Below are 27,451 nucleotides of genomic sequence, written 5' to 3' on the forward strand. Positions count from 1 at the left end.
ATTCCTGGAACTAACTGAGCACATGGTAAGAGTTGGAGTTAGACCCCATGTCCAGGTGGATGTGTGGAAATTCATCCAGCTGACGGGAGAGTAGGAATTTCACATATCTTCAGTAGAACCAAAACACGCTACATATTTCATAGGGCAGAGGCCTTATTATGTAATAATGATCCCTTGCACACCTTCTCCTCCAATTAAAAGTGTACAGATTGAAGTCATTGTGCACTTAAAGGTTAAGTCTTCCTACAACCCAGGTAGACTTCACCTTGAAGTCTGACTTGTATGCTCCTCACTGTGTTAATACTTCTGAAATGATTTGGCTTTTGGCATTTAGTTTTGAACAGTTACAGATGCTTGTGGTATATATCATATTTTGCTTTGTTTGTACATATCTCTTGTCTAATGCATCTGCTGTGGGCTGATGGACAGGCCACAGAAGTAATAGGGGTTAGGCGTGTTTATGCTTTCATACTTTCATTAACCTTTCTCTCTTATGGTTTGAATCTGAAATCTTTTCCAAAGGCCCATGTATTAAAGGCTTGGTGGTCAGCCTATAGCACTATCGAGAGGTGGTGGAGGCCTAGTAGAAGGAAGTGAGGCCTCCTTTAGGAGGTTGGGCCTGGAGGAAGGAAGCTGGGTAATTGAGGGAGTATTCTTGAAATGGATGTTGGGATCGCAATCCCTTCCTCTCTCTTTGCTTCCTGGCCACCAACAAGTAAGCAACTGTATTCTACCATGTGCAATTAGTCATGATGTTCTGCCTCACCACAGGCTCCAAAGCAACTATGGACTAAAATCTCTGAAATTGTGAGCCAAAATAAATCTTCCCTCTTTTAAGTTGATTGTCTCAGGTATTTAGTCACAGTGGCAAAAAGTTGACTAACAGTTTTTTCTGTAACCGGTTTATTGGGATCAAGCTGAGAATGCACTGGTACAGAGTTATTCTGAAAGTTCCATGGGAATTTGCCTGTCAGAAATTAAATTTTCTACAGGTTTTATCTTTCCACCTTACCAATGTGACTCTTGGAGAATTATATTAACCTGAGGAGCCCATGTATGAGCCAGTGACTCATACTGTTATTGGATCTCTGGGTCTTTATCTGAAGAGTGAAAAGATTAGAAAAGATAATTTTGAGATTTTTCTAGCTCTAAAATTTGATAATTTGATAATTCCTCAGTAGTAAGAGTCAGATTTTCTTTTTTTTAAAGATGAGAGCAGTTAGTTTGTCCACTTATACCTATTTTCCTACATTTATCTGCCTCAAGCTCAGTGCCACCAGCATTTTTCCAGATGGGAACATGCTAGGCTAGTATAAACCCAGTCAAAGATCCTTCAAGAACTAGGCCTGACACCAGCCCCTTCTCACAGGATCCTGTCATTAACCCCCCCACACCCCACTCACTCCACCAACATTGAGAGAAGGCCTGTTATGTGCGAGGTACTAGTCTTGAGAATCTGTTTCATGGCTTTTAAATCCATCTTCTCTTTCTTTGACAGATCAGGCAGACAACAGCATAGGAAATGTATATTTAATAATCTTTCTCTTGAGTGGTCAGCGCTCTAAAATGAGGTTTTCTATAACAAAATGTAACACAGACATGGTGGTCCAAAGGGCCATGAAAAGTGTGGGGAGGGGGCTGGAAACAAACATTCTTTTTCATCAAGATTTTGTTCCTCAAAGCCTCAAAAGGTTATTTCCCTGCTTTCTTTTAGAAGTCTCTGTGTGGGCTGGCATAGAGCTCAGTGGTAGAACACTTACCTAGCTCACTCCAGGCCCCGTCAGAACCCTAAAAAAAGAAAAAAGATGAAACAAAAACAAAACCAAAAAACCCTCTGAAGTCTCCATGTGTTCAAGAAAGGTTCATATTTGTTGCCTTAATTTGTATTTTGGCTAAGCAGAGTCCTGAGACCTAAAATCCAGAGTGAAAGAACTTGAGATGGAATTTAGGTTTCGTACAGAGCTTAGTTCATAGGGTAGAATAAAGGGAAAGGAATTTAGAAGCTCAATGAGCTAAAGATAATCCCATTAGGAATTTCCCACATGCCTTGTCAACTCTGTTCACTGAAAGATGTTATTCTGGTTGCCCAACACAGAGATCTGGCTCTCTGAGCTGAAGCCGTAGCCAAAGGAGCAGTAGCCAAAGGGGCAGATGCCAATGCCTGTTTTTAAGAAGCAAATAGATTTGTTTGCTCTCCTCTTTCCTAGTTTCCTTTCTACTCTAAATCAGGGTTCCATGACTTTGGCACAATTGACATTTGGGACAGAGAATTCCCTGTTGTGGGGAAATGTCCTGTACATTGTAGGATATCAAGCAGCATCCCTGGGCTCCATTCACTAGGTGACAGTGGCACCTTGCACTGCCTTACTTGAGTGGTGACAGCCACAGTTGACTCCAGACATTGCCAAATGTCCCTGAGAGATAAGAGGGAGTAAAATCACTCCAATTGAGTCCCAGTGCTTTGGATGCTGTTGAAAGCTGAGGTATAGAAAGAAAGTAGAACCCTCAAACCTTGTAATGACACAACGTCACATAGTAAGGTGAGAGATCCTTCCCTGGGCCATTCACAGGTCAATGCCAATCTGAGAAATAAAATGCCATTTGTTCAAAAAAGAAGGTGCTAAGATTATCTAGAAAACCAGTGTCACCCAACTTCTTTGTTTACACCAAAATTATAATTTCCCACATCTTTGGCATTTGTCAAGTGGGAGAAGCAGCCAAGGCACTTTTGAAAGCATTGTAATGAGAAGCGAATCATTTGACCCTTCATGAAAATGCAGTCACCTCTGAGTTGTGAAGCTGATTTGCAGCTTCTTAGAGCATATACCACAGCTCTGTGCGCAGAATATGAGATATGAATACATGGTGATTGAAACTTTCCAGGAACTTCTTCAAAGCCACATTACAGCACATATAACTAAGGATTCAGTGAGATGCAATTATCCCATCCTCTCACTCCCCAGGAGTTAACGGGGAAGGGGAGGTCCCTGAGTCATGGGAATATACTTGTCTCCACATGCATTCTATTGAGCAGTCTGAACATGCTTCTCCAGTCTGGATGAATGATTTCCCCAACTTTTAACATGTGTCTTGTTCATATTGGAGTCTTCTGTGGGTTGCTTTTTTCTTCTTTTTATTTCTTGTTCTTGTTTGTTCACTCCAGACTTCTAGCCATGAATTCATTTCCCCCTAGAAATATAAAACTAGGTCATATCTTATATAAAAAAAATAGTTCTGTAGATTCCTGGGATTCTGAAAATAACAGCAATAAGATACCATTACAGCCTCTCAGCAAACATTTATTGAGAACTGAAAGTCTCCCTGCCACTGGGTGAATGTATCTCCTGTTTAGAAATGGGCTTATTTTTCTGTGTTTTAATGTGGTTCTGTCATGGCCATGTGATCTCATGAGTTGCCGAGGGAAGGTGGATGGTTTAAATCTTGTCTTAAAGGGGATTCATTTCAGTGACAGTCTCAGAGAAGAGCCAGGTCCTCAGAGCAAACAGAAACTGAGAGATGAGGTGTGGGTAGGTTCCATGGTGGAGGAGCCTGGGAAAATAGCTTCTGCCTCATTCCCAGTCTGAGAGTGTGTATAACTACATGAACTGAACAGTTATACCATGTGTCTTAAATAACGATCTATCCCACTTTTAAAAATCCATTTGATTCAAGGTTATTCCTCTATAGTTCTTGGGAGAAAGAGCTGTCGCCATAGCTTGCTGGGTAACAGTGTATAGCCCTTACACTGTGTGTGAACATTATCTTTTACATACTTTCAACTAAAAAGGCTGCAAATTATTGCTCAAAGGGAATACGAGGTAAAGACGAATAAGTTGTACTTTATAGGTCATATTATCTAGTTGTAGGTTATTAGAAACTCATTTACAGTGTTGTAGGGGTTGAAGGAAAGAAGATTGGAATCCTTCTTCTAGTAGTGAGATCCCCTAGGGATAGTTTCCTTGCGGGAATCTTCCTCTGCTTGACAACCATGTAGGATTGGGAACTGACAGGTTTTCTTACAAAGAATCTACTTTGTGCACTGTACTGTAGTAAGAGTTTGGAGAACAAGATGAAAAGAAGCAGAAAAGCAGATCTTTGTGTATCTTAAGGTCTTAACAATCTAGGCAAGGAATATATGTGCTGTAAAAAGAGTGAGATATAAATCATACATACATGCCAAGGGCTCTCAGGAAAGGGGGCTTAAACTAGAAAGCACTTTCCTGAAATGGATAAAGGAATTCATGGATATGGCTTCCTGCAGAGTAGATTTCCAGAAAAGGGCAGAATGAGAGAGCAAGACTAGAGAATAGTTGAGAGGAGGAAGTTCAGGGAGAGAAACTTAGAGGGTCATGACTGTCAGCTGAGGACTTGAACTTTGATACAACAGTGCCCAGAGAATCATTCTGGGCTCCAGAGCAAAGAAACTTTGTGATTAAATTAATGTTCAAATACTTTTGTTCTGCTACCTTGCTTCCTACCGGGAGAGATGATAGAACAAGTACAAAGTTTCAGAACCAGCCTTCATCAGAAGGCTGGATTAGGGACCATCTGAGAGATAACACAGGGGAAAATGGCCCAGTGGGTGGCAACACATGGTCATGCAAGACAGAGGGGAGGCAAAGAGCTCTAATACTGAGTCAGGAGGCCTGGTAGGGATGTCACTCAGGAAGGGGGAGTATTGACTAAAACCTCATGAGTTTGGTTTTATACAAATTTCATAGGCAGTAGAACATTTAGAAGGAAATGTCCTAACAATAATTGGAGCCAGAGATCTGAATTGAGAATGAGAAATCTTGGCAGAAGGGCTTGTTGGTGAGTCATCTGCCAACCATCCCATCACCAGGGCCTGGGGTGGAGGGGTGGTAAAGAGGCCACTAAGGTAGGTGCATGTCATTATGCTTTGTAAATGACAATAACATCCAGAGGAATTAATCAGGGCTCAACATCTCTTCCTCCTCAATAAGATATTTTTGTCTTCACAGATGACTCAGTCGATGAAAAGGTGATTGAATTTATACAAATATTTGAATTGTGCAGAGTTGGTTTTTCTACAAGTCTGTCAATGATATCTCTGCTCTCTTGTAAGCCAGCAAATGATTGCCTTTCACCGAAGTAGTAGAAAGAAATAGCATCATGGGCTGACACCACTGAGTGTTACTCTCTGTGGCTGCTGCTGTAGGTTGCTTGACCCTTGATAGGAACACAGGCACACACACGACCAAACTCCCACACCACTGGGGGTTTATCTCACCTGTTGTGCCAATAACTTTGCATGTTTTTGTGTGGCCAAGGCATATTATTTTAGCATCAGGTAAGGGGAGAGTGGCAGGAGTACCCAGATGATGGCAAAGAAAGAGGAGACACAAGAGGAAGCCTTTGAGTTCAGCAGCTGTAGGTGGCTCCGCCTCTTGATCTCAGAGTCTGTAAAGGGAGAGAAAAAAGTTCAGGGTCATCTAAGAGAAGCTGAATGTGTTCTTCACGTGATTGCTAGCAAAGAAAAGAACCTGTAGACCTGTTCCTAGCACAAGCAATTTTGTACCTCTTCCCCTACCTTGTTGCAACTGGCTTAGAAGCAGAGCGTTCCCTTTCTTCAAAAGAAATCCCATTCCATACTCACTCCAGGGAACACTCGCCAAATGAAAAACTATACCAATAAAGGAACTGTTATTGGTCACCACGTAAAGAACAGGCTAAGTGAACAGCCACAGCCAGTCCTTGGTTTTGGACTCATTCTTTGCCCAGGCGTTGACCTTTACAGGTCCTGTGTCATCAGCTTTCATCACACCTCTGAGAAGGGACAAGGAATCATGGTTTTCATTTTGAAGGAGAAAAAGGTGGAAGTGAAGAAATAAAATTACTCTTCTTTTGCTCTCCAATCTCATTTAGTTCGTTTCAGTTCTGTCGCTTACTTGGCTGTGTGCTTTAGACAAGTTACTCGATAGACATTTGCTCCGATTTCTTCCTCTATAAAATAGGGTTAAAATCATAGTTAACCGACTTTATAGGGTTCTGTTGAGGACTAATGAGGGTTAAGTACATATTAAGTACTTAGAATAGTGCCTGCACATAGTAACCACTCTGTAAGTATTAGCTACAGACACAGCAATAGTAGCAGTCCCCCTGAACCCTAATAATCTTTTCCTTCCATGTTCATTAAGTATGAAGCTCTTTTCTTAGTTAACTCTGTCCTGAGTTCCACATCTGGATTTACAGTTGCTACTAAATATGTCAGTTAAAATATAATTGTTCAGTAAATATTTTTGAGCGCCTACTGTTGGGAATCCAAACAGTCCAATAAATTACACCCTCTTGCCAGCCTTGCTCAAAAGCAATTACAGAGAAGGACAAAAAGATGAAAGCAACTGAAAGACCAAAATATCGCCTTTATTGCCCAAATTCTGAAAATAAAAAAGGGTGTTTTGTAGGCAAGCAAGTGGGCCATAGCCCAGACTCCTCCCTAGCGGTAGATAAAATCAGACCGGGGCCAGCTTCCTTCTGCCAGGGCAGATTCTACCCCTGAAAAACCAATGGCTTGGAGCAACAGAACAGAATATATACTTCCCGAGAGTTAGCCACAGAGAAAGGAGAGAAGAAGGCGCTAAGCTACAAACGTCCAGTGTCTCCTTCTGTACTCATCAATCAGATAAAATGTTTCCCCCTTCTCTGGGAAGGAGTGAAAGAGGGAGGAAGAAAGAGGCTAAAAAGATTACGTATGTTAAATATCATCTCTTATATACATAGGATCCCTTTTGATAGAAGGAAATACGTGGAGTAGGGATGTGGTTTCTCCCCAAACCCACCACGTGCTGGGTGATGTGCCAAACATGGAACATCTCTTCCTGTATACACCATGGACATTCTTTTATTTTTCTTTTGCTGGTAGCCTTACCAACTTCCTAAACAGCCTGGGTAGAAATGTAAAATCCATTTTGATTTATTTCTCTTGACCTTCACATTTGCATCACTAAGGCCGGTAGATGGCTTTCTTCAAGTATCTTGATTCTTCTTTCTTTTCTTTCCCAGTTATTATATATATATAACTGCTCCAGTTAATATGCTCATAATTTACTCCCCTGGACCATTGCCATAGGCTCCTGACTTCAAGACTTATTATTTTACCCACACCATTTTTCTTCTCCTTCCAGAACCCAACTTGAACTTTGCCTTATTTACTGACCCACTCCAGTAATAATTAACAATTCTTTCCTGCAGGTTCCCTATCTATACTGTGATAAACTTTTCTTATTATATTTGTGCTATTAATCTCCGTGTCTCATGGTGCTTAAAAAATGCTGTGAACGTAACACCTGGCACATAATATATACTTCTTGGATGAATGACTGAAATTACCAGTATAGTTAGAGAATAAGAAATTTACATCCTATGACCTTCCTCAGTGGCTTCAAAGCATGTATGGAGTTCCTACACTGTGAATAACAAGAAGGAATTCTGTTTATTTTTTTAATTTTGAGCTATCAAAAGTTGTATTTCTTGCCAGGCATGGTAGTGCAGGAGGCTGAGGCAGGAGGATTGCAAGTTTGAGGCCAGCCTCAGCAACTTAAAGAGGCCCTAAGCAACTTAGTGAGTCCCTGTTTCAAAATAAGAAATAAAAGGGCTGGGGGCGTAGCTCAGGGGAAAAGCGTCCCTGAGTTCAACCCCTAGTACCATAAAACAAAAGAAAAAAGTACAAACACAAGTTTTATTTCTTCAAGTACCTTTTGATTCCTCTTTCTTTCCCATTTCTATTGCTCCAGTTAACCATTGCCATAGGCTCCTGACTTGAAGGCTATTATTCTACCCAAACCAATTTTCTTTTCCTTCAATAACCCAACTTGTTCTAGTACTGACACTTGGAAGTTCCGATGTATCTGATAAACATATAAGGAAAAGTGGACCTGTTCACTGAATCCAAGGTATTCTCAATGTCTAGGTTGTGTGTAGTCATTGCTTTTTCTGCCAAAAGGCATTAATTATGCACTGTGGAGTTTGTTTTTGTTTGTTTTGTTTGTTTGTTTTTTATTTTTAACTGAAATTTTGAACTGAATTTTGTAAATAGTCAGTGTTCATTTCCCCTTCTCTTCTGGCCAGGCCTTCCATCAGATCCTGCACACTGGTCTAGAGATGTCAGCTTACCCACATCAACCCGGTCAGTCCTTTTGGGGAATGTAGAATGGCACTGATAGACCGAGGTTCGGTCTGTTTATTCACCTGATTGACCGAGACTTTTTGATTTTAGAGCTTTTGGTAACCACATTTTCCCACATAGAAACTAAAAGAAGGTGGAGCAAAGAGAGAATCACATAGAAAAGAGAGACAAGGAATCCCAATACACTTCAGTTCCCGGTTTCAGCTGTTTCTGAAGCAAACTGCCCTTTTTAACTTGGGTTCCGTGAGACAACCCAGGACTCTGAATGAATCCTCCTTTTTAGCTTAGATTTAATTTATTTGAGTCATTCTTGGTTAAAGGTAGCTAAGAGATCTAACCAGGACAGTCCCCAATTTTTTTCAAAATAGCTCTCTCCCCCCCACATATATTTTCATTAGATCATTTTAAAATGTAGTAAAAAAAATCACATTTACCATCTTAGCTATTTTCGAATGTATAGTTCAGTTCTTTGAAGTATATGCACATTGTTGTAAAACAGATCTCTCGAGCTTTTTAATCTTGCAAATCTGAAACTCTATATCATTAGACATCAGCTTGTTCCCTACCTCCTCCATCCCACCTGTGGTGGTTTTTGTGAGTTTATCTACTTTAGAAGACTCATATAAATAGAATCATATAATATTTGCCTCTTTTTTTTGGTAGCTAAACTTCTTTATCTTAGCATAGTTTCCTGAAAGCTCATCCATGTATACCATGTGAAAGGATTTCTTTCTTTCTTTTTTTTTTTTTTTTTTTGTATTGGGGATTGAACCAAATGCCTCATTCTACCACTGAGCTTCAGTCCCAGCCCTTTTCATTTTTGTTTTAATACAGGATCTCATTAAGTTGCCCAGCTTGGCCTTTTGTGATCCTCCCAAGTTGCTGGGATGACAGGTGTGTGCCACCATACCCAGCTGATTTTCTTTTTTTCAAGGCTGCATACTATTCCATTGTATGTATACACCATAATTTTTCTTTAATCCATTCATCCATCAATGACATTTTGTGTTGCTTCTACCTCTTGATTATTGTGAATGATGCTATTATGAACATGTGTAAGCAAATATCTCTATGAGAGACTTTGAATTCTTTGGGATGTATACCCAGAAGTTGGATTACTATATCATAGATTCCATATGGTTTTTTATAATGGTTGCACAATTTTACAATCTTGCCAACAGTGCATGAGAGTTCCAATTTCTCAATATCCTCACCAACCCTTGTCATTTTCTGGGACTCTTACGTGTATGATAGTAGCTATCCTAATGGGTATGAGGTGATATCTTATTATGGCTTTAGTTTGCATTTCTCTGATGATTAGTGATTTTAAATATCTTCTTCATGTGCTTTTGGGGCATTTGAGTATCAAATTTTGAAAAAAAAAGTCTATTCAAATCCCTTGCTCATTTTAAAATTTGGCTATTTGATTTTTTTTGTTGTTGAGTAGTAGGAGTTCTTTACATATTTTGGATATTAACACCTTATTGGATACATGATTTGCAAATATTTTTACCCATCCCATAGATTTCTTTTTCATAAATATAATTTTAAATAAAAATATAAGCTGTTATGAATGTGATTTAGTCAGTTAAATTCAGCAAACATTTACAGAGCACTTAAAATGAGCAAGATATTTTCTGCCTAGTTCCAGGCTTGATATAGATAGCAATTCTCCTGACAAACTCCTTCCTCTACAGTTTGAATTCAGTTTAGCTCCAGGAGCGATTTCTGAAACATCATAATTTAGTCTGTGCATTTTCTTGACACTAGCTCAACCCTAGGTTTTGTATGCATTTAAAGTACTACAGGAAGTGAGGATGTGGGTCTAGGGTCCTGGGAGCCCAGCTCAGTCTAGGGATTTCAGATTAATTCTGGACTAATATTAGTGAAATCATGAGTCAGTCCCATGGGGGATAAATAAAATGGAGTCAGAGTCTAGACCTTAAGTCTTTAGATTCTCAAAGGCAGATTGCAACCAAACCAGTTTGGGGGAACTTAGAGTGTAGTTATCAACCAGATATATCAAAGATGTCAAATAATCACCACTTCCCCAAAACCATATCAAAGTAGTTCTACTAAGTTAGACAGAGCCTCAGAATTCTAAACACTGGTCTCCAGAAAACCAGTCCATGAGAATGCATACAAGATGAAACCCAATTGTCATCTTTAACTATAGGCTACAAACATTGGGCTGTGTTAGGCTTTCTATAACATAAGGCAATCCAACCTGGAATCTCGCCACCAAGGTCTCAGAGTCGAGAAAGACTCTGAGATTTTTCGGACCCTATCATATAACATCTGTTAAATAAATGGAATTTTAATGTAGACATTATTTTCCTCACAATAAACTCATGCATAAAGCATGGAGAGGGCTGGGGATGGTGCTCAGGGTAGAACACTTGTCTAGCTTGTACGAGGCCCTACGTTTGAGCCCCAGCGTCACAGAGGGAAGAAGCATGGAATCAACCCACCTGTCACTTTGATATCCCCTGTGGCTTTGGCAATGTTGTTTTCAATCATACAGGAGTACGTGTTGTTGATGTTGACGTTGTAGAGCACCGAGACCACCTTCATGGTCACATTTTCAGAGTTCAGCTCAAAGCTAGTGTTGGAGACTTCTGAGAAGTTGGCTCCCTGATTAACTTGGGATGCCCAGACCACCGTGGGCTGGGGAAACCATCGGGGAGCCTCACAACGCAAGTTCTCTGAACTAGCATTATATTCCACGTTCATCTCTGGCATGCTGAAGGCTGCAGAGTCAGAGGTTAAAAAGCACAAACGTCAAAGTCAGACAGATGAGACAGACCTGAATTGCTAGGTCTCCAAAAGCACAAAAGGTTATTACTATCATTGAAGTGCCTCAGTACTTCCCCACGGCAATGTCTGTTCATGGCCCATTTTACTGTAGATGCAAATGATGGTGTGCTCATAGTGGTGCTATGCATGACATCCATTTGGCTAATCTCACAAATCCCCAGGACCTAAGTTTTCAATATATTATTGTTACATCAGATGATGTCCTCTAGTAAGATGAGCTCCAATGATTACAGAAAAGCTTATTTCTTAGGACAATTGGACATTTTTTTTTTTCAGGAATCTTTGGAATCCAGCCTTCTGGATTTTATGTATTGTTCTTCATGGAGGATAAAGTTAGGTCGGTGGTGGGGAGTGGAAAGAGAGAAAGAACAGAAACAAACAGTATTCACCTGTCACCCACAGACGTTCCATTCATGACCTTTGTCATCATGAGGACTTGGAGTCTGCTTGGGTTAGAGATTGTATAGCTCTGGTATCCAGGAATAGAAATGGGCATTTTTTTTTCTAAAATACTTTTCCTCACTTAAGAAGTCACTGCATTTTGAAATTAAGACTAGTTCCTCTTTATGTAGGCAGAAAGACACTTGTGTTAGGTCCTGGACTTTTTAATTATGCCCAAATAGCAAGACACAATTTACTATTTTATTTAGCATTTTCTTTTGACCAGGAATAGACTAGTGCTGAGTAAGCATGAAAAGAAAAGTCTTTATTTTGCCCTCTCTGAGCTTGTTATCTAGCAGAGGAAACAAGACTCATGTTCTTGGAGCAGGTAGGGAACAGGTCCTGGGGGATGACATGGGATTTGAAGTGTACACAACAGTGAGCCACCATTTACTGCTAGTGCTTTATCCCAGCTCTTATTTAATTTGATTGTCAGAAGAATCCTGTGGATATCTACTATTACCCATATGTAAAAATAAACTTTTAATTTTGAAATAATTTTAGATTTATACAAGAGGAGCAAAGATGGTCCAAAGAGAGATCCTGTATATTCCTCTCCCAGTTTCCTCCATGTTTATTTAATCATCTTAAGTAAACATTGCACATTTGTCAAAAATGAGAAGCCATCACCGATACATTGGTATTAGCTAAAACTAGACTTTAGTCTATCTATCTAAGCCCCTGGTATATAAATTCAGAAAACATTTATTAAACTGGGTAGGCAAAGAAGGGTGATTTCATTGGGAAGGTACTACTGAGTGTATAGGAAAATTTGTTTTGCTTATTTCCCTTGAACTTCTGCAAAAGTTCCACTATCTCTAGAAGGACTCATTTCAGATGTGGGCTTGGGCATAATCAGCATAGTAACATCCCCAACAAGATTGTAGACTTCTCTTATTAGGAATAGTGAAGGTCACTATAAAGAGACTGTATTTATTCCGGTAAAATATCTTAGGAAATACACCTGGAAATTCAGAAATGGAAAGAGCCAAGAACAAAAGATTCCAGGTCCTCATATGATAGTGGGCTACTTTTGGAGCTGATGTGGATCTTGACAAGGTGGCTACTAAGAGAGCTCAGAGGGATTTGTCTGATATTGGTCATTCGTGAGGACAACATGGTATTTCATCAGCAATTCATGCTCTTCAGCTCAAATATCTCTTGGTACTTTCTTTCCCTCTCTACCAAAGTCACTCACCTCCAGTTTTATACTCCAGGTTAGCATTCCCTTTGCCTTTGGTAGTGGTGATGTGACACTTGTAGGTGCCAGCATCTGTGAGTTGCACTTTTTTCAGCCTCAAGGAAGCATTGCCAACGATCACTTGATCAGCAAACACTGCTGTCCGGCCTCTGAACATTTTATCCTGGTCTGAAGGATTATCCTTGCCTTCTTTGAACTCATGGACCAAACCCACGACACCTTCCTTCTGCCACTGTATCACAATACCATTCAATTTGATATCAGGTTCAAAAGTGCAGCTCAGGATTCCATCTTCTCCAATGTTCCCAGCGGAGGTGAAGGTAGTGACTGTGATAGAGTGTTTCCCTGCAACCCAGGAGGCAAAGATCAATACCAAGGGAAGCCTTGGAACTTCTACAGCCAAACCCTTTATTACTAAAAGCCAAGCAGAGATTTCTGTGATAAATTAAAAATATAGAACTGGAAAGGCATTTTTTAAAAAGGGAGATGAGAACGTAAAGAAGAGGAAGACAATAATTTTAATATCTACACCAGATCTGCCATACCCAATAGCTTTTGTAATACCAATCAACCCATTGAGAGGCGGTAAGAGGAAAATCCATTGGATTTGGGGTTTGAAGATTCTCATTCAAGTCTCATTACCATTTGAACATCAAGTCTGGCTTTGATACTTAATAATAAGTCATGTAGGCCCTCTGATTCTCAGAAAAATGGAGGTAATTATATCTTTCTCACCTACCTTAAGGAGTTCTTATGAGGATCAAATAAAATGGATGTGAACTTGATTTGCAAACCATAACTGTACATATAAGGTATTATTATTTTTAGTCAACCAGAAGCGACACAAAGTGAAATCTCATATTAGCTAAATGTGTCTAGTAAGACTACATTCTGAAGTGCTGGTACTTATATCCATTTGAATGGTGAAGAAACTAAAGCATAGAGAAGATATCCAACTAGGTTGTGATTATAGTGTTAGCTATGGATGGCATAATGAGTCAACTTAATTCAGTTGATTTTTGGTAAAGATAGAAGCTACCCGCTCCTCTAGGAATATACCAGCAGTAGAAATACTAATTATAGTGCCATCTATGTGTCATTGCCTCTTCACCAGTTGCCCAGCCTGGGAAAAGAGCAATCAGCCCTCCTTTGTGGACTGGAGGCAGTTGAGTAAGGACACCTACAGATGTGATTTAATTTAACTGAATCTTCTTAGAGACTCCTTCTGTGGTTTGGATTCAAAGCTTGGACTTGAAATTGTCTGACTCTAGGCCTTTGTAAAATAGACAGTGATAATGGGTGTGAGAACTAGAAAAGCTAAACTAGATAGACTTGCATAAGAAGAACAGAACTACTGATAGAAAAGTTATAGTTAGTAAAAGGGAGAAAAAAATTATAGCTAGCAAAATGTTCATAGGCAAGGCTGGAAGAATGTTCTGGAGGCTTGAGCATGGGAGAAAGAGATTTTGGGAACAGCTGCCATGCATGACCATTCATGTGACAGATTTGGGAAAGAATCATGAAAGCCAACAATATGAAGACTTTGCTGAGTAGTATGAATGCAACACACATCCGTCTCTTGCCTTAGCATTTGCTTGAACACTGCTTTTAAAAGCTTCAGTTTGCTTTTTAATTATTCCTATTTAACAGACTGAAAAGGCATCCCAGGTCGCCATGGGTCATACTATCCCTATGCACCTTCACACCCTGCACCTCTGGCACCTACAACTCAAAGTTCCTTCTTCTCCCTTGTCACTGGTTATCCATATTCTGCTTATAGTCAGACCTGTTCAGATGGCAGCCCTTTCGTAATACCTTCTTTTAGTCCGTGAAGATAAAATTTGTAACTACTTCTCATTACTCTCTCTTAACACTCATGTTTATCTTTATCATGACAGCTGTCTTCTTTACCATGTCTCTGGCCTATCTCTTGTATTAATTTATAAGTTTTCTCAAGGGCAAAAGCTATCTTAGTCTTATCTATAGGTCCTATAGTGCCTGGTGCTATGTTTCTATAGAGAAAAACAATATTTGCTGAGGGTATGAATACATGAATAAATGAATGGGAATAAGTTGAAATCAAAGCACTATTTGAGAAAATGTATCCACTGCAAGAGTAAAGAACATTTGGCAGAATTATCACATTTAAATTCTGGGGAAATGTGAATCAGTGTAAAAGAAGGCAATAAAAATACATAGAGATTCTCAAAATCATGGAGCACGTGTAACTATGTTAGAGCAGGAGTAAATTGGATTATAGTTTATAAAGCGCCATTAAAGTGGAATTGAAAAATTACTTTTCAGAAAAAAAATACATGATTAGCACAGTTTATGAAGAAAATGAAATGATAATGACATATCTTAGTTTGGTAATTGTGTTGCTGAATTAATTTTAATGTGTTGGCCTTGAGCCCACAGGTAGGGAATCCATTGAAATATCTCCTAGAGAAATTAATGATTAAAAGTAGGCAGCTGTGGAGTGCCCCCAGAGACCTGCTGCAAGTTCTATCATTTAAGGTTGCATTAATGATGTGGCAGATGGAATGAGTGTAATGTCGATTAAATCTCTCCCCCATATCAAATAAAGAGTTGGAATAAAAGCCAGTAAGAACTTTAAGAAACCTCGAGGACCTAGCCACTGCTTTGGATTCAGAAAGCAATCAATAAAAACTTTCTTGTTAAACGAATAAATGATGGTTAAAAATGAAAAAAAAATGAAATTCAATATGCAAGCAACATGTGTATATTCTTACAAAAAGGAAGTCTGTATTCAGACTTGAAAACAAAAATTAGCTCAAGGAGCTTTATGCAGTTTGGCCTGATAAGTTTCTGCAGGCCCATGGGCCACCAGAGGCTCTTATGTGATTTGGTTCGCCAAAGGACAAAAGGGTCCTATGGAGATGGGCTATAGGTTGCTAAGTATTGATATAAAATTCCATTAATGAGCATAGGTTTAAAGCATATCATTTTCCTCTAAAATTGCATCAAAACTCTTTAAGAAGTGGAAGGCAGCTAACTGTTAAAAATGAATTATCCCGCTCATGAAGGGTAATTATTCTGCTCTAGTCTGTGTGAAGAAAGGGTGGGAGCCATTAAAGTGGAGCAAGCTGACATCTGACCATTTTGGTTTTCACAGGAGTTCAGTACTATTCAATTGATCCTTCACTGGTAACAGGAATATCTTGGAAAGTAGGAGTACAGGTAACCCAGAATTCCTGTAAAGAAGCAATGATTCTGGGGTACCCTGCAACACAGGATAAAACCTGGGAAATAAACTGTCCTTTAACATGGCTCAGTAAGACGAACTACGTTCCAATAACAGAGAATCTGCAAGAAGCCCTCAGCAGATGGTCACTCCGCCTCTGCTGAAACTCAGCCATCCAGATGGGCACCACAGTACATGGCTTACAGGTGGAAACACAAAGTTCAAGCCTGCACCAGTGCTTCCAGGTGTAGCACCCACTCCTGCCAAAGAAGAACTGAGACTGGAAATAGCAGTTGCTCATGTTAGAAGAAACTAGAAAGGATTCTGGACCAGGCCCAACAAAGGAAAAATGTTGGTATTATGGTTTAGATAGGAGGTATTCCCCCAAAAGCTCACGTGTGAGACGATGCAAGAAAGTTTAGAGATGAACTCATTGGGTTATAAAAGGTTTAACCTAATAAGTGCATCAATCCCTTGATATGGATTTTAACTGGGTGGTAACTGAAGGCAGGTAGGGTGTGGCTGGAGGAAGTGGGTCATTGGGAGCATGTCTTTGGGGCTTGTATTTTGTCCTTGTTGAGTTGAGTCTCCTTCCCTCCACTCCCTCTCTTCCTTTCTCTCTCTGCCTCTTGGTGGTCATGTACTAACCTGCTTTCCTTCACCACACTCTTCCAACATAGTGCTTGCCTCCTCTTGAGCTCTGAGGAAGGGAGATGGCCTATATACCTTTGAAACCATGAGCCCCCAAATAAACTTTTCCTCCTCTAATAGTTCTTGTCAGGTCTTTTGGTCACAGCAGCAAAAAAAGCTGACTCACATCGTAGGGAAGCAGTCGAATGTGGTAACTGAGAGCATGACATGGGCATCAGGCTGTCTGGGTTCAAGTCCCAGCTCTGCCACTTATTAGCTATATGACCTTGGACACGTTTTCTAACCTCTTTCTTCCATAATTGTTTCATCTGTAAAATAAGGATGCTCTCTGAGGACTAAATGATACAAAAATGCAAGTAAAGTACTTAATATAGAACCTCAACTTGCCACGTTAAACCTTATATCATTGCTATCAATAGCCATTAACTATAATCACTTGAAAAGATAGCAGATCAGAGCCCCAGAAAGTTAAGAAAGGAATGTTTTAGCAAATTCTTTATTTACAGTGACTCATTTTAAGCCATTAGGGATAAGAATGATTATTATACCCATTTTATGAATAAGGATAAGGCTTTGTGAGGTTAAATGATTTGACTAATTTCCTGTATCTAGCAGTAGGTAGTAAAGCCAAGATCAAATCAGTCTTGCGTGGCACTAAGACTGTGTTCTTTCTACCACATATTATTGAAAACCAGAGCAAGATGAAATATGTAGAGGGCCAACCCATCGAAAGATATTCCTGTTTCACTGATTCATAATGGGATTGTGGGGGAGGAACTCTAGATAGAGCAACCAGGAGGGAGGGGAAGGGAGAAGGCGTGGGGGTAGGAAAGACAGCGGAATGAGATGGACTTCATTACCCTAAGTACGTGTATGAAGACACGAATGGTGTAACTCTACTTTGTGTACAACCAGAGATAGGAAAATTTGTGCTCTGTAGGTGTAATATAAAATTGTAATGCATTCTGCTGACATATATAACAAATTACAATAAAAAGAAAAAGAAAAAAAAGATATTACTATTTCGCTTAAAAATAAAATCAATAGGGCTGGGAATGTAGCTCAGTGGTAGAGTAATAACCTAGCCTACATGAGTTCTCGGTTCAGTCCCCAAAACTACAATCAATCAATCAAAAAAATAATAATTAAAAGCCATAAAGTAAATGTAAGGAAGGCTAAATAGTTTCCAAATAATTTGTGTTATGCACACACTGGCTTAGGAGAAAGTGCACTGTGGCTTCCTGCCTTAACCTCCCCAGCTTCAAAGGAGGCCTGCCCTGGTGTGATGAGGAAATTGTACAGTTCCTAGAAGTTGTTATATAAATGTATTAATAATAGCAAACTTTTATGAATAGCATTAATGGTGTCAATATAAATAACAATGGCAACCATTTATCATACACGTGTCAGGTGCTTTATAGGCACTCTCATTTAGTTCTCCCAATAACCTTATCTACTTTACCAGTAAGGAAACTGGCTCTAGAAAGTTACATCCAAAAGGACTCATAGTTGTCAGACCAGAGATTGGTACATCACTGACTCTCAAACTTTTCCACTCCACAAAGCTGCTCAGAGTCACCAGTGAGTGAATGATAGCACAGGGACTAGGCTAAATGTGGCCAGGAGCCTTTCCACTATTATCTCCTTCCTTCTCCAGGGGTGATCCACAATGACTGTCCTCTAATCAGGGAGCTCCTCAACCTCCCTTCCAAACAATTCACCTTGAATGCATTTTACGTTTTATGGGGTCCGTCCTCAGTGTGGAGATTATCATTGGTGTGAAGTAGCAGGTAAAAGTGTGAGTTCTGGAAGCAAACAACCCAAACCTGAAACACAGCCTACTTTCTAGCTGCATGTGACTTTGCATAGGTTTATTATCTGGATATATTAATAACATTTACCTCCTATTTTTATGAATACTAAATAATAGTAAATCAAATAATACATGTAAGTTATTCAGTACACAAAGGAAGATGCACAAAGGAAGGGTTCAAAGGATATTATCATTATCATCAACTTAATGTTATTTGCTTAATTTAATGTGTTTTATATTAAACCAGTTAACATTTTATGGAATTCATTTAAAGTGTGAAAGTATGATGATCACTGATAAAGGTTATGGCCCTTTTAATACAGGCAACTGGAAAAAATCCAACTAAGTAGTATTAAACTAATAATGGCTCATATTATCCAAAATAATCAGCTTTCACCTTGTGAAATTGGTGGTAGTAGAATTTTAATATTGTTGGTGATGCACTACCAGACACACTATAATTTCTATATATTCATTACTCTACCACATCCATCCATCCATTCATTCAAAAAAAAACCAAACCCTTAAGGATTCAACTCTGCATTCAAGCAGCTGAGCTCAGTATTTGAGGTTGTTATCAGTACTTGAGCATGATATACCTATGCAGCAGGAAAAGGTATAAGTAACATAGGTATTGACTGATTCAAGAAAGCCATTATACTGTGAAAATTCTTGCTAGGGTAGTCATAGCTACTAACAACAAAGATAAACAACTCTATGAGGGTTCTGATGCCAAACTAGTTAGCCCTAGGCTCCTGAAGGTTTAGTCACCAAGGTAAGGAATAAAGGACAAACGTTAGGGTTTTAATTCAAGTTGATGAATAAGATCAGGGATAGGGTAAATTATATTTGGGAAGAGTAAAACTTTAGCAAGGGAGGTGCCAAAATGTATCTTAGCATTAATATGTTTAAAAGTTGCTCTCAAATATTTGCTTTATGAGTCAACATTTTATTTCCTTATAAAGAACATATATCTTTATGTGTATATATATACATGTTTATACAAATTTGTTTATATGTAATATAGGTATCATACATACATATAAAACTCCACACATTGTAACTGAAGAATTACTACTTTATCCCACGTAACTACTATCAACACCAAGAAACAGAATTTTGCTACCCTATTAGCAGTTCCCTCTTGGCCCCGCATGCCCTACTCATTCACTCTTCCCCAGAAGTAATGACCATTATGCTACCTTTTAAAAGCAGAGATTCGTTTGCTTGTTTTTGAATTTTCCATGCATGGAATCATGCAGAGTTAGTCTTTTTGTGCTCTCTGTCACTCAACATTATGTTTCTTATATGAGAATGTACTCAGTCTCTCTAGTCACCAGGCAAGATTCCACAATACACAGTGTTGGTGAGGACATGAGCTCAGGATGTCTCATAAGCTTCTGGCTAAAAGTAAATTGGTAAATCACTTTGGAAAACTGAATGGCAGTATCTACTAAACGCTATTTACTGGCTTTTTGAACGTGCCTTTTTATGAAGTGCTTGTTTTAATATATTAGAAAAAATTAAGACAGCCAAAATAAAATAAGGAGAATATTAATAAAGATAAAAAGTCAAGATTAGTAAATCAGGAAAACAAATTTAAAAAATTATGAATAAACACAAAACTAGTTATTTACCACTATAAGCTAATTATACCTGTAATCTCAACAACTTAGTTTAAGGAGGGGCTGGGAAAGAGACCAAGATTAGGAATTAGGAATAGATAAAAAGATAAAATAACATAAATTAAAGAAAAATGAATTGTTAAGGATTACAGACAGTCTGACTTAGGATTGTTCAACTTTTGATTTTTAGACTTTATTCAAATAAACATTCAGTAGAAATTGTACTCCAAATTTTGAGTTTTTCCTCTTTTCCTTAGCTGCTGATAAATAGTATGCTATTCCGTCATGATGCTGGGCACCAGCAATGAGAACAGCTTCCAGTTGGCCACATGAGGGCCACAGCTGGTAGTCTACAGTGTGCTATGTTGCTAAGCTAGACCGTTTAATAGGTTAGGTGTATTAAATGCTTTTTCCAACTTATAATACTTTCAACTTATAAAAAGTCTCTTGAGCTGTAACCCCATCATAAGTTAGGGAACATCTCTAGTAGAATGAAACAGATTAGCAGGTTTGGAAATGGATCTATGCACATATGGATACTTGGTTTATGACACTATTGGCACTGAAGAGAAGTCAGGAAAGGACCATTTTCAATAAATGGTGCTGAATCTCACTAGATAGACAGAAAGAGAAATTGAATCTTGTACCATAAAATTAATTCTAAATGGTCCCTAGTTATAAATGTAAAAGGCAAAACAGCAAATCTTTCACAATTTAACCCAGAAGAAAATTTTCATGACCCTGGGATAAGCAAAAAATATCTTAAACAGATGACCAAAATCTCTTAAGTTTGATAAAGGAAAAGACTAATAAATTAAATTGAGTTAAAATTGATAACTTTTTTTTCTGTTGAAAGATTATTCAGACAGTGAGAGAACAAGTCAGATTAGAAAAGATTTGGTAATACATGTAGTCAATTTGCAATCAGAATATGTAAAGAATTTCTACAAATCAACAAAGAGTGGCATTCAATTAAAGTGAAAAAAAGACAAAATAAAATTTTTTGATGATAAAGACATTGGAGAAGGGTCCTAATATCTTTTCTGGGAAAACACACATACAGCAAGTTTTCTTAGTTTAGGCCTTTTGACCACTATTTAGAGGCCACACATCTTTGAAGGAGAGTAACAGAGGGGAAATGCACTGGAACTATATAAACTAGTTGTGAAGGGACAGCTTTGGTCACAAAGTTACAATAAATGTGTTGGTTAAGGTCAAGTGGTTTATGGGAAATAGAGCAAATAAGTTGCCTCAGAGAAGACAGCTGCTGACCTAATCCACTCAGAGTTTCAGTGAGATGGCCTGCACAGAGGAGGACAGAGGAATCTTCCTTTAACTGCTTTGGGGAACTAACCATCCATGCCACCGTGACATCTACTTCCTGCATGGTACAGTACTTGTGACCAGTTTTCTTTTTATCTAAGACTCCTGTATACAAAGACTTGGTATTCTATAACACTGCAGCCAAAGCTGCATTGCAAGGAAATCATCTACCCAGGTCCACCACTGACAGACTGGCTCAGATGCAGCACTTTTCCCATGATCCCAGAATGACATCTTCAGCACTGAGTGGTAGGAGGACTGCTGATAACCTTATTGTTTGATTCTCTCATCTAAACACTGACTGGGTATTATTTCTGCATTCTAACAATGAGGAAACTAAGGCACGAGGAGTTAAGTAAGGTGAAGAGAACCACAATAAGAGAAGTACAAGTGCTCTGCTCCCAAGTTTCTGTGTCTAAGCCCTGTGTTCTTTCCACACTATCACACTGAGCAGTTAGTTTAATAGTGAGGGTGAATGGATCGTAGTAATGCAAGAAATCACGTACCTGAAATACCAAAGCCAATGATGAGTGCAATTGCTCCAGCCAGAATAATGATGATGCTAATAATGCTGTGGAAAGAAAGAGAAGCAGGAAATTACTTCTTCATTCCATTTGACAAGCTGCTTCGTGATCTGATACACATCTGTCATGTGCAAGAATATGCTACATAAGGTATCCCAAGGTTTTAGTCCTCGTAAGCCCCTTCCCAGAGATAGGTACCTTAGAAAGGAATCTTAGCAATTCCATCCCCATGCCCCTGGCTCCATGGGATAACTTAAAGAAGTTCTCTTTGTATTTGACAGGGTCATCTTACTTACCTATTTCAGACTTCTAAGACTGTTGGAGTAAGACTGACAGTAACCTCCCTGTGATGTCTAGTGCCACCTGGTAGAAGTTGGTCTCATACTGTTTGCATATAGTCAATTTGCAATCAGAATATGTAAAGAATTTAAATAATAAGCCAGTAATCCTGCCTTAGCCTCACTGTCCACTTCTTCCTGTCTTTTGTGTGTCTTGTTTCTTTCTGTAGACTTTAAACTCTACTAAGGACAAGTCTTCTCCACTTTGAACCCACTCACATCTAGTTCACTGCACCCTTTAGGTCCTCAGTGGTATTTGCTCTCTCTTGTTAAAAAAAAAAGTAATACATATTTACAACAGAAAGCTTAGAAAGCTTTAAATAATCAAAAATAGGACAATGAAATCACCCGAAATTCCATCATCCAGACACAACCAACCACTGTTAACTTTTTGATATATACCTGGAAGTTTTTTATTTACAGGTTAGCAAATGACACTTGGGAAATAAAATAAACCAGTGAGGAAGTACTGCTTACATCCACAGTGTGCTAGAATCACATGGTAGATGTGTCTTTCCAGGCACCATTTTTAGCTTCTATCATTTATCCATTCAATAACCTTACGAGGTAAACAAATTTATCATCTCCATTTTATAGATGAGGAAGTGACATGGGGAGATTAAGCATCTTCCCTAAAGCCACACACTTAACAACTGCAGAGCTCAGATTAGAGTGTCTCCCAAATCTGCACTCAGCTACTTCCTACACAGTTCCCGAAAGGTGGAGCTCACAGATGAGGGGTGCCCCTCCTATTCTGCCTAAGGGAACCCATGTTCCAGAAGGGTCCAGCTTTAGCTGGTGAGAGTGACTCAGGCGGAGCAGAAGGTCAAAGTGGGTGTGTTGGCAAAGCCATTTCTGAGAAGTCCGCCCATTGCTGCCTACCCTGATGTGTGCTTCCTCAAGCGTCTGTCCCCAGTCACACTGCTGGCCATTCACATACTCCCCACACCCACACTGGGCTTACTCAATAGGCAGGACAAAAGAAAGACACAGGGTAGCAAAGAATGATGCCATAGAGAAAGGAAGCACGGGGCATTTTACTTTCTTCCCTGAATAAGTTCATTGTACCCAGCTCCCCTTGGCTCCAGAGTGGGCCCACCAGGAAGAAACCAGAGACTTACAAGAAACAACTTGAGTAAACAGTTTCCCTGGAGGCCAAGCCCTCATGAGGTGCACCCATACGGGCAGCAAGTAGAGCTCTTACTAATAGGACAGCTGCTAAATTGCTTCCAAAAGGAGACCACATGGGACCACTTCCCTTCCCTCTGCCTCAGTGCAGCCTCAGTCTCACACGGCTCCAGGTGTGAGAACAGCTGGACAAACTCATAGCAAGAGGCAATATGTACGGTTCTCCCTAACACCTGAGCCGACAGCAGCTTTGCATTTGTGACACAGGGTTTTCACTTACTTTGGTGAATTACTTCATTTCCCTGGGACTGTTTCATGTGTAAAATGAAGATGGAAGAAATTCCTGCTTTACGTCCTATAAAAGTGTTATGGTTTACATGGATCCCCTCCAAATTCATATGTTGAAGTCCTAACCTCTAGAGCCACAGAATATGACTACAGTTTTATATATATATATAAATAAAAGTGGTCATTGCAGATACAATTAAGATGAAGTAAACCAGGAGTAGACTAGGCCCCTAATACAATATGACTGGTGTCCTTATAAAATGGGAAAATTTAGCTGGGCATCATGGTGCGGGCCTATAGTCCCAGCTACTGAGGAGTCTGAAGCAGGAGGATCCCTTTTTCTCAGGGGTTCAAGGCCAGCCTGGGCCACATAGTCAGACCCCATCTCAAAAATAAATAAACTTTAAAATTAAAAAGGAGAAATTCGAACGCAGATACATATGCACCAAGGAAGAAAAACATGTGAAGTTGAAAGCAGAGATGTATAAGCCAAGGAACACCAAAGACGGACCAGATTCTTTTTTACAGATCCCAGAGGGAGCCAACCCTGCAGACATGTTAATTTTGGACATCCAGCCACCAGAGCTGAGAGACAATACATTCCTTCTGTGTAAGCCACACAGTTTGTGGTGCTTCATTATAAGTTTAGTTTGCTAGGGAGAAAACTAAAAGGGTTGCTGTGAGAGCAGATGAAACATTGAATATTATATAATCCATAAGGGGCTCCTCATGTATTACTTTATACTATAAATATTTTTACCTGTAGCTACTTCAATTAAGTTCAGTATTAAAATTCTGTTTTATTCATTATTAAAATTTGAAGGAGAGGGCTAGACAGTGGACACTGGACAGATCTATCTGGATGCTCACCAAGAGGAGGAGGACAATGGAGCTCAAGAGTCTCAGTCCAAGCAGCTGGCCCATCCCCACCGCTCTCAGGCCCACGTGTCCCTGCTGTCAACCCAGAACCCTGCCATCAGTCAGTCAGCTTTCTCTCCGAGCAAGAATAACCTTGAGGTTCGTTCTGAACTTGTATTCCCTTGGGAAACGGTTTAACCTCCAGAGAGACTCGGAAAGAGCAGCAGGAACTATCAGAGCAGCCAAATGAAATAATTCCTGTCTGTTGCTTATTAATTTTTCAAAAATATGAATAAAATATTTCACACGAGGTGTTCTGACGTTGGTGTTTGGTCCTTACCTTCCCAGAATAGTTTGCCTTATACAGGACATTTTTAAGGCAGAACTCTGTCTTCTAACCACTGCCCTGGAATCCACAGTGCACTGTTGTCAGGCACTTACAGAAGGGCACAAATAAAAACCAAGGGTTTCTTGGGAGGACTTGCTCATTTGGTAAACATTTATTAAGTACTTACAGTGTGAAAGATAGGGTGCTGGGCAATGTGGAGGAACTATAGAGATGAAGTAAACAAAGTCCCTGTCTTCAAGGAACTTCTGATTAAGTCGAGGTCTCACACACACACACACACACACACACACACACACACACACACACCCCTTTTAATGATAAGAGGAAAATGTAAGCAGGTCTTCGGTTTAGAGAGGATCAAATTGCCACAGGAATTAGAGGGAGGTAGGAACTACCCAAACCTGGGGGAAACAGGGAGAATCAAATGTGTTTTCCTGAAAAAAAAAATGCATTTTGAACAAACAAAAGGTGAAGAGAAAGAGTTTATTCAGAAATGCATTGTGCTAACGCATGCTACTATACACTCTTTGTCAGAGGCAGAAACACAAAGAAAAGGTGGTGTTTCTACCTCATCAGCAGTGTCAGGACCTAACAGGCACACTTTGGTGCCCTGGGCTGGAAAGTTCTTTCAGAGGCTGCAGAATTCAGAGCCTCCCAGGTGAAGAGCCACCTTTGCAGCCTGGAATTCTGCCCAACACATCCATGCTGCCCAAATGTGGCCTTGTTCAGCGCCTTTACATGTTTTTGTTTCACCTGGTGCTGCCTCTGAAGCACTTTGAAAGCCATTGGTCACTTGTTAAATGCACATCATATGCATTCTTGGAAGCTCCCAGTCTGGAAAATCACATAATTAAGGTGTGAGGATTTATGGATAAAAGAATAGGGTTAAGGATGACCACTCAACACCTGTGTGACTTTATAATTGGCCTACCAACACAAACAGTAATTGGTATCTTGGAAACCAAGGCAGGCAGCTCAATAGGACCAGAAGCTGCTTCAAAGAATATTAAAAATGCACAAAAAAATAATAAGATGGACACTCAGACTTTGGCTGCTGGGAGCCAGTGGGGGTGCTGTGAAGATGGGCATAGGTAAGTGCAACCTGGGACATGCAAGGCTGGGATGTGCTTCTCTGAAGAGGGAGCCCCAAGTGCAGACATTCATTTAAAATTAAAGGGGAAAAAAATCAAACTGGAAGCCATGCTGAGGCCTTCCCACTGAAGTTGTTACTCATCTCTGCTATTTTAGCTCTCCTTGCCTTGGGAAAAAAAAAAAACACATGAGAACCAGCACAATTTCCATGTTACACTGTCATTGTTCCCCTATCTTGCAATTACAAATGAGCTAAATGGTGCTTTATGAACACATATTATAGCAGACATCAAGGAATAATCTAGAATCCTAACTCTGTAAGGACTGAATTTCAGAGGTCCAGACAAAAGTCAACTCTTCCTGGGTATGTTCTGCATACCAATGCTCTGTGTACGGTGTCTTGTTTAATCTTTTCAAAAAACCTAGTAGGTAAGTACTAATACCATTACCTTTATTATTTATTTATTTCTGTTGTTCCTTCTTTATTGGTGCATTATAATTAAACATAATACTGGAATATGTTATTATGTGTTTGTGTATGCATACAATATAACAATATAATTTGGGTTTTATGTTCGAGGAAACTGAGGCTTATGATAAGTAATAGATGAAGCTCTCACAACTATGGTTGAGTTAGATTTCAAGCCCAGAGAGTCTGGCATAAGAGCTTGCACTTTAGCTATGTGCCATAAGTCTAGAAAAAGTCCCAGGTGGCAGGCAGCCACATGTTTAGAAGACTCCCTTTATCCCCACCCCTGCATATCTCCTTTACCTGCATTCCTGAAAACAAGGGCTTTGGGGATCTGCTACATAGCATATAGAGCCCTCAGTCTGGAAAACACAAATGTTTTTTTGTTCTATTCAAATATTAACAGTTTATGTGCTCTTGAGTTTCTGTTTCCTTCTCAAGTACTGATAGATACTATGTCCTTTATAGGTCATTGGCTTAACTCTACTTGCACAATTGATAAGTGTTTAAAACTCTGAAAACCAGATTAAGTTAGCAAACATAATTAATCTGAATAAATCCACTTTTAAATTACTATATCAAGTATTTGAGTAAATCGGGCGATAGCAAACATATTACTTTGCTTATAACTAATGAAGTGACTAGGGTTATCAAGAATGCTGAAGTTGAAGACAGCTATTTCAGGGTATCCAAAAGTGTCTTTTTTCTCCTTCCCCCACTGAGGGGAAAAAAGGAATTACAGACAGCCCTCCATCTCCATGGGTTCTACAGCCTTGAATTTAAACAACTGAAGATAGAAAATACTCAGAAAAAAAAAAAAACTGCATCTGTTCTGAACATGTGCCAACTTATTTTCTTGTCATCACTCCCTCTCCACACAGTATGACAACTATTTACGTAGTGTTTATATTGTGTTAGGTAGATAAGTGATCTAGAGATGCTATAAAATATGTAGGAGGATGTGCGCAGGTTATATGCAAACACTGCACATTTTATAGAAGAGACGAGCTCCTGCAGATTTTGATATCTGAGATGTGGGAGGGTTTTTTGGAAGCTGTCCTCAGATACTGAGGAACAATATATTTTAAAACACTACATGGAATAAAGCATCAAACTTCAAAGTAAAATTAACCATTTTCTAGATATTGATTAATATTGGTTTCAGGCTTCTGAGAAGCTGTGA

At 39.4% G+C, this 27,451-nt stretch overlaps 1 protein-coding gene across 1 annotated transcript in view; it reads right to left on the minus strand.

Annotated features, from left to right (window-relative positions):
* Positions 1–1,516: 1,516 nt before the first annotated feature.
* The window catches only part of Vtcn1 (V-set domain containing T cell activation inhibitor 1), a 62,726-nt gene continuing 36,791 nt past the window's right edge, over positions 1,517–27,451 (minus strand). Inside the window, exons 2-6 of the mRNA XM_021732972.3 lie at positions 21,729–21,793; positions 12,603–12,950; positions 10,618–10,896; positions 5,252–5,421; positions 1,517–3,189 (exon numbers count right to left, since the gene is read on the minus strand). Of these exons, the coding sequence (XP_021588647.1) occupies positions 5,297–5,421; positions 10,618–10,896; positions 12,603–12,950; positions 21,729–21,793 (817 nt within the window). The 3' untranslated portion in view covers positions 1,517–3,189; positions 5,252–5,296. The remainder of the gene's footprint in view (positions 3,190–5,251; positions 5,422–10,617; positions 10,897–12,602; positions 12,951–21,728; positions 21,794–27,451) is intronic.

The sequence above is a fragment of the Ictidomys tridecemlineatus genome, chromosome 11, assembly GCF_052094955.1.
Source record: "Ictidomys tridecemlineatus isolate mIctTri1 chromosome 11, mIctTri1.hap1, whole genome shotgun sequence".
Lineage (NCBI taxonomy): Eukaryota > Metazoa > Chordata > Mammalia > Rodentia > Sciuridae > Ictidomys > Ictidomys tridecemlineatus.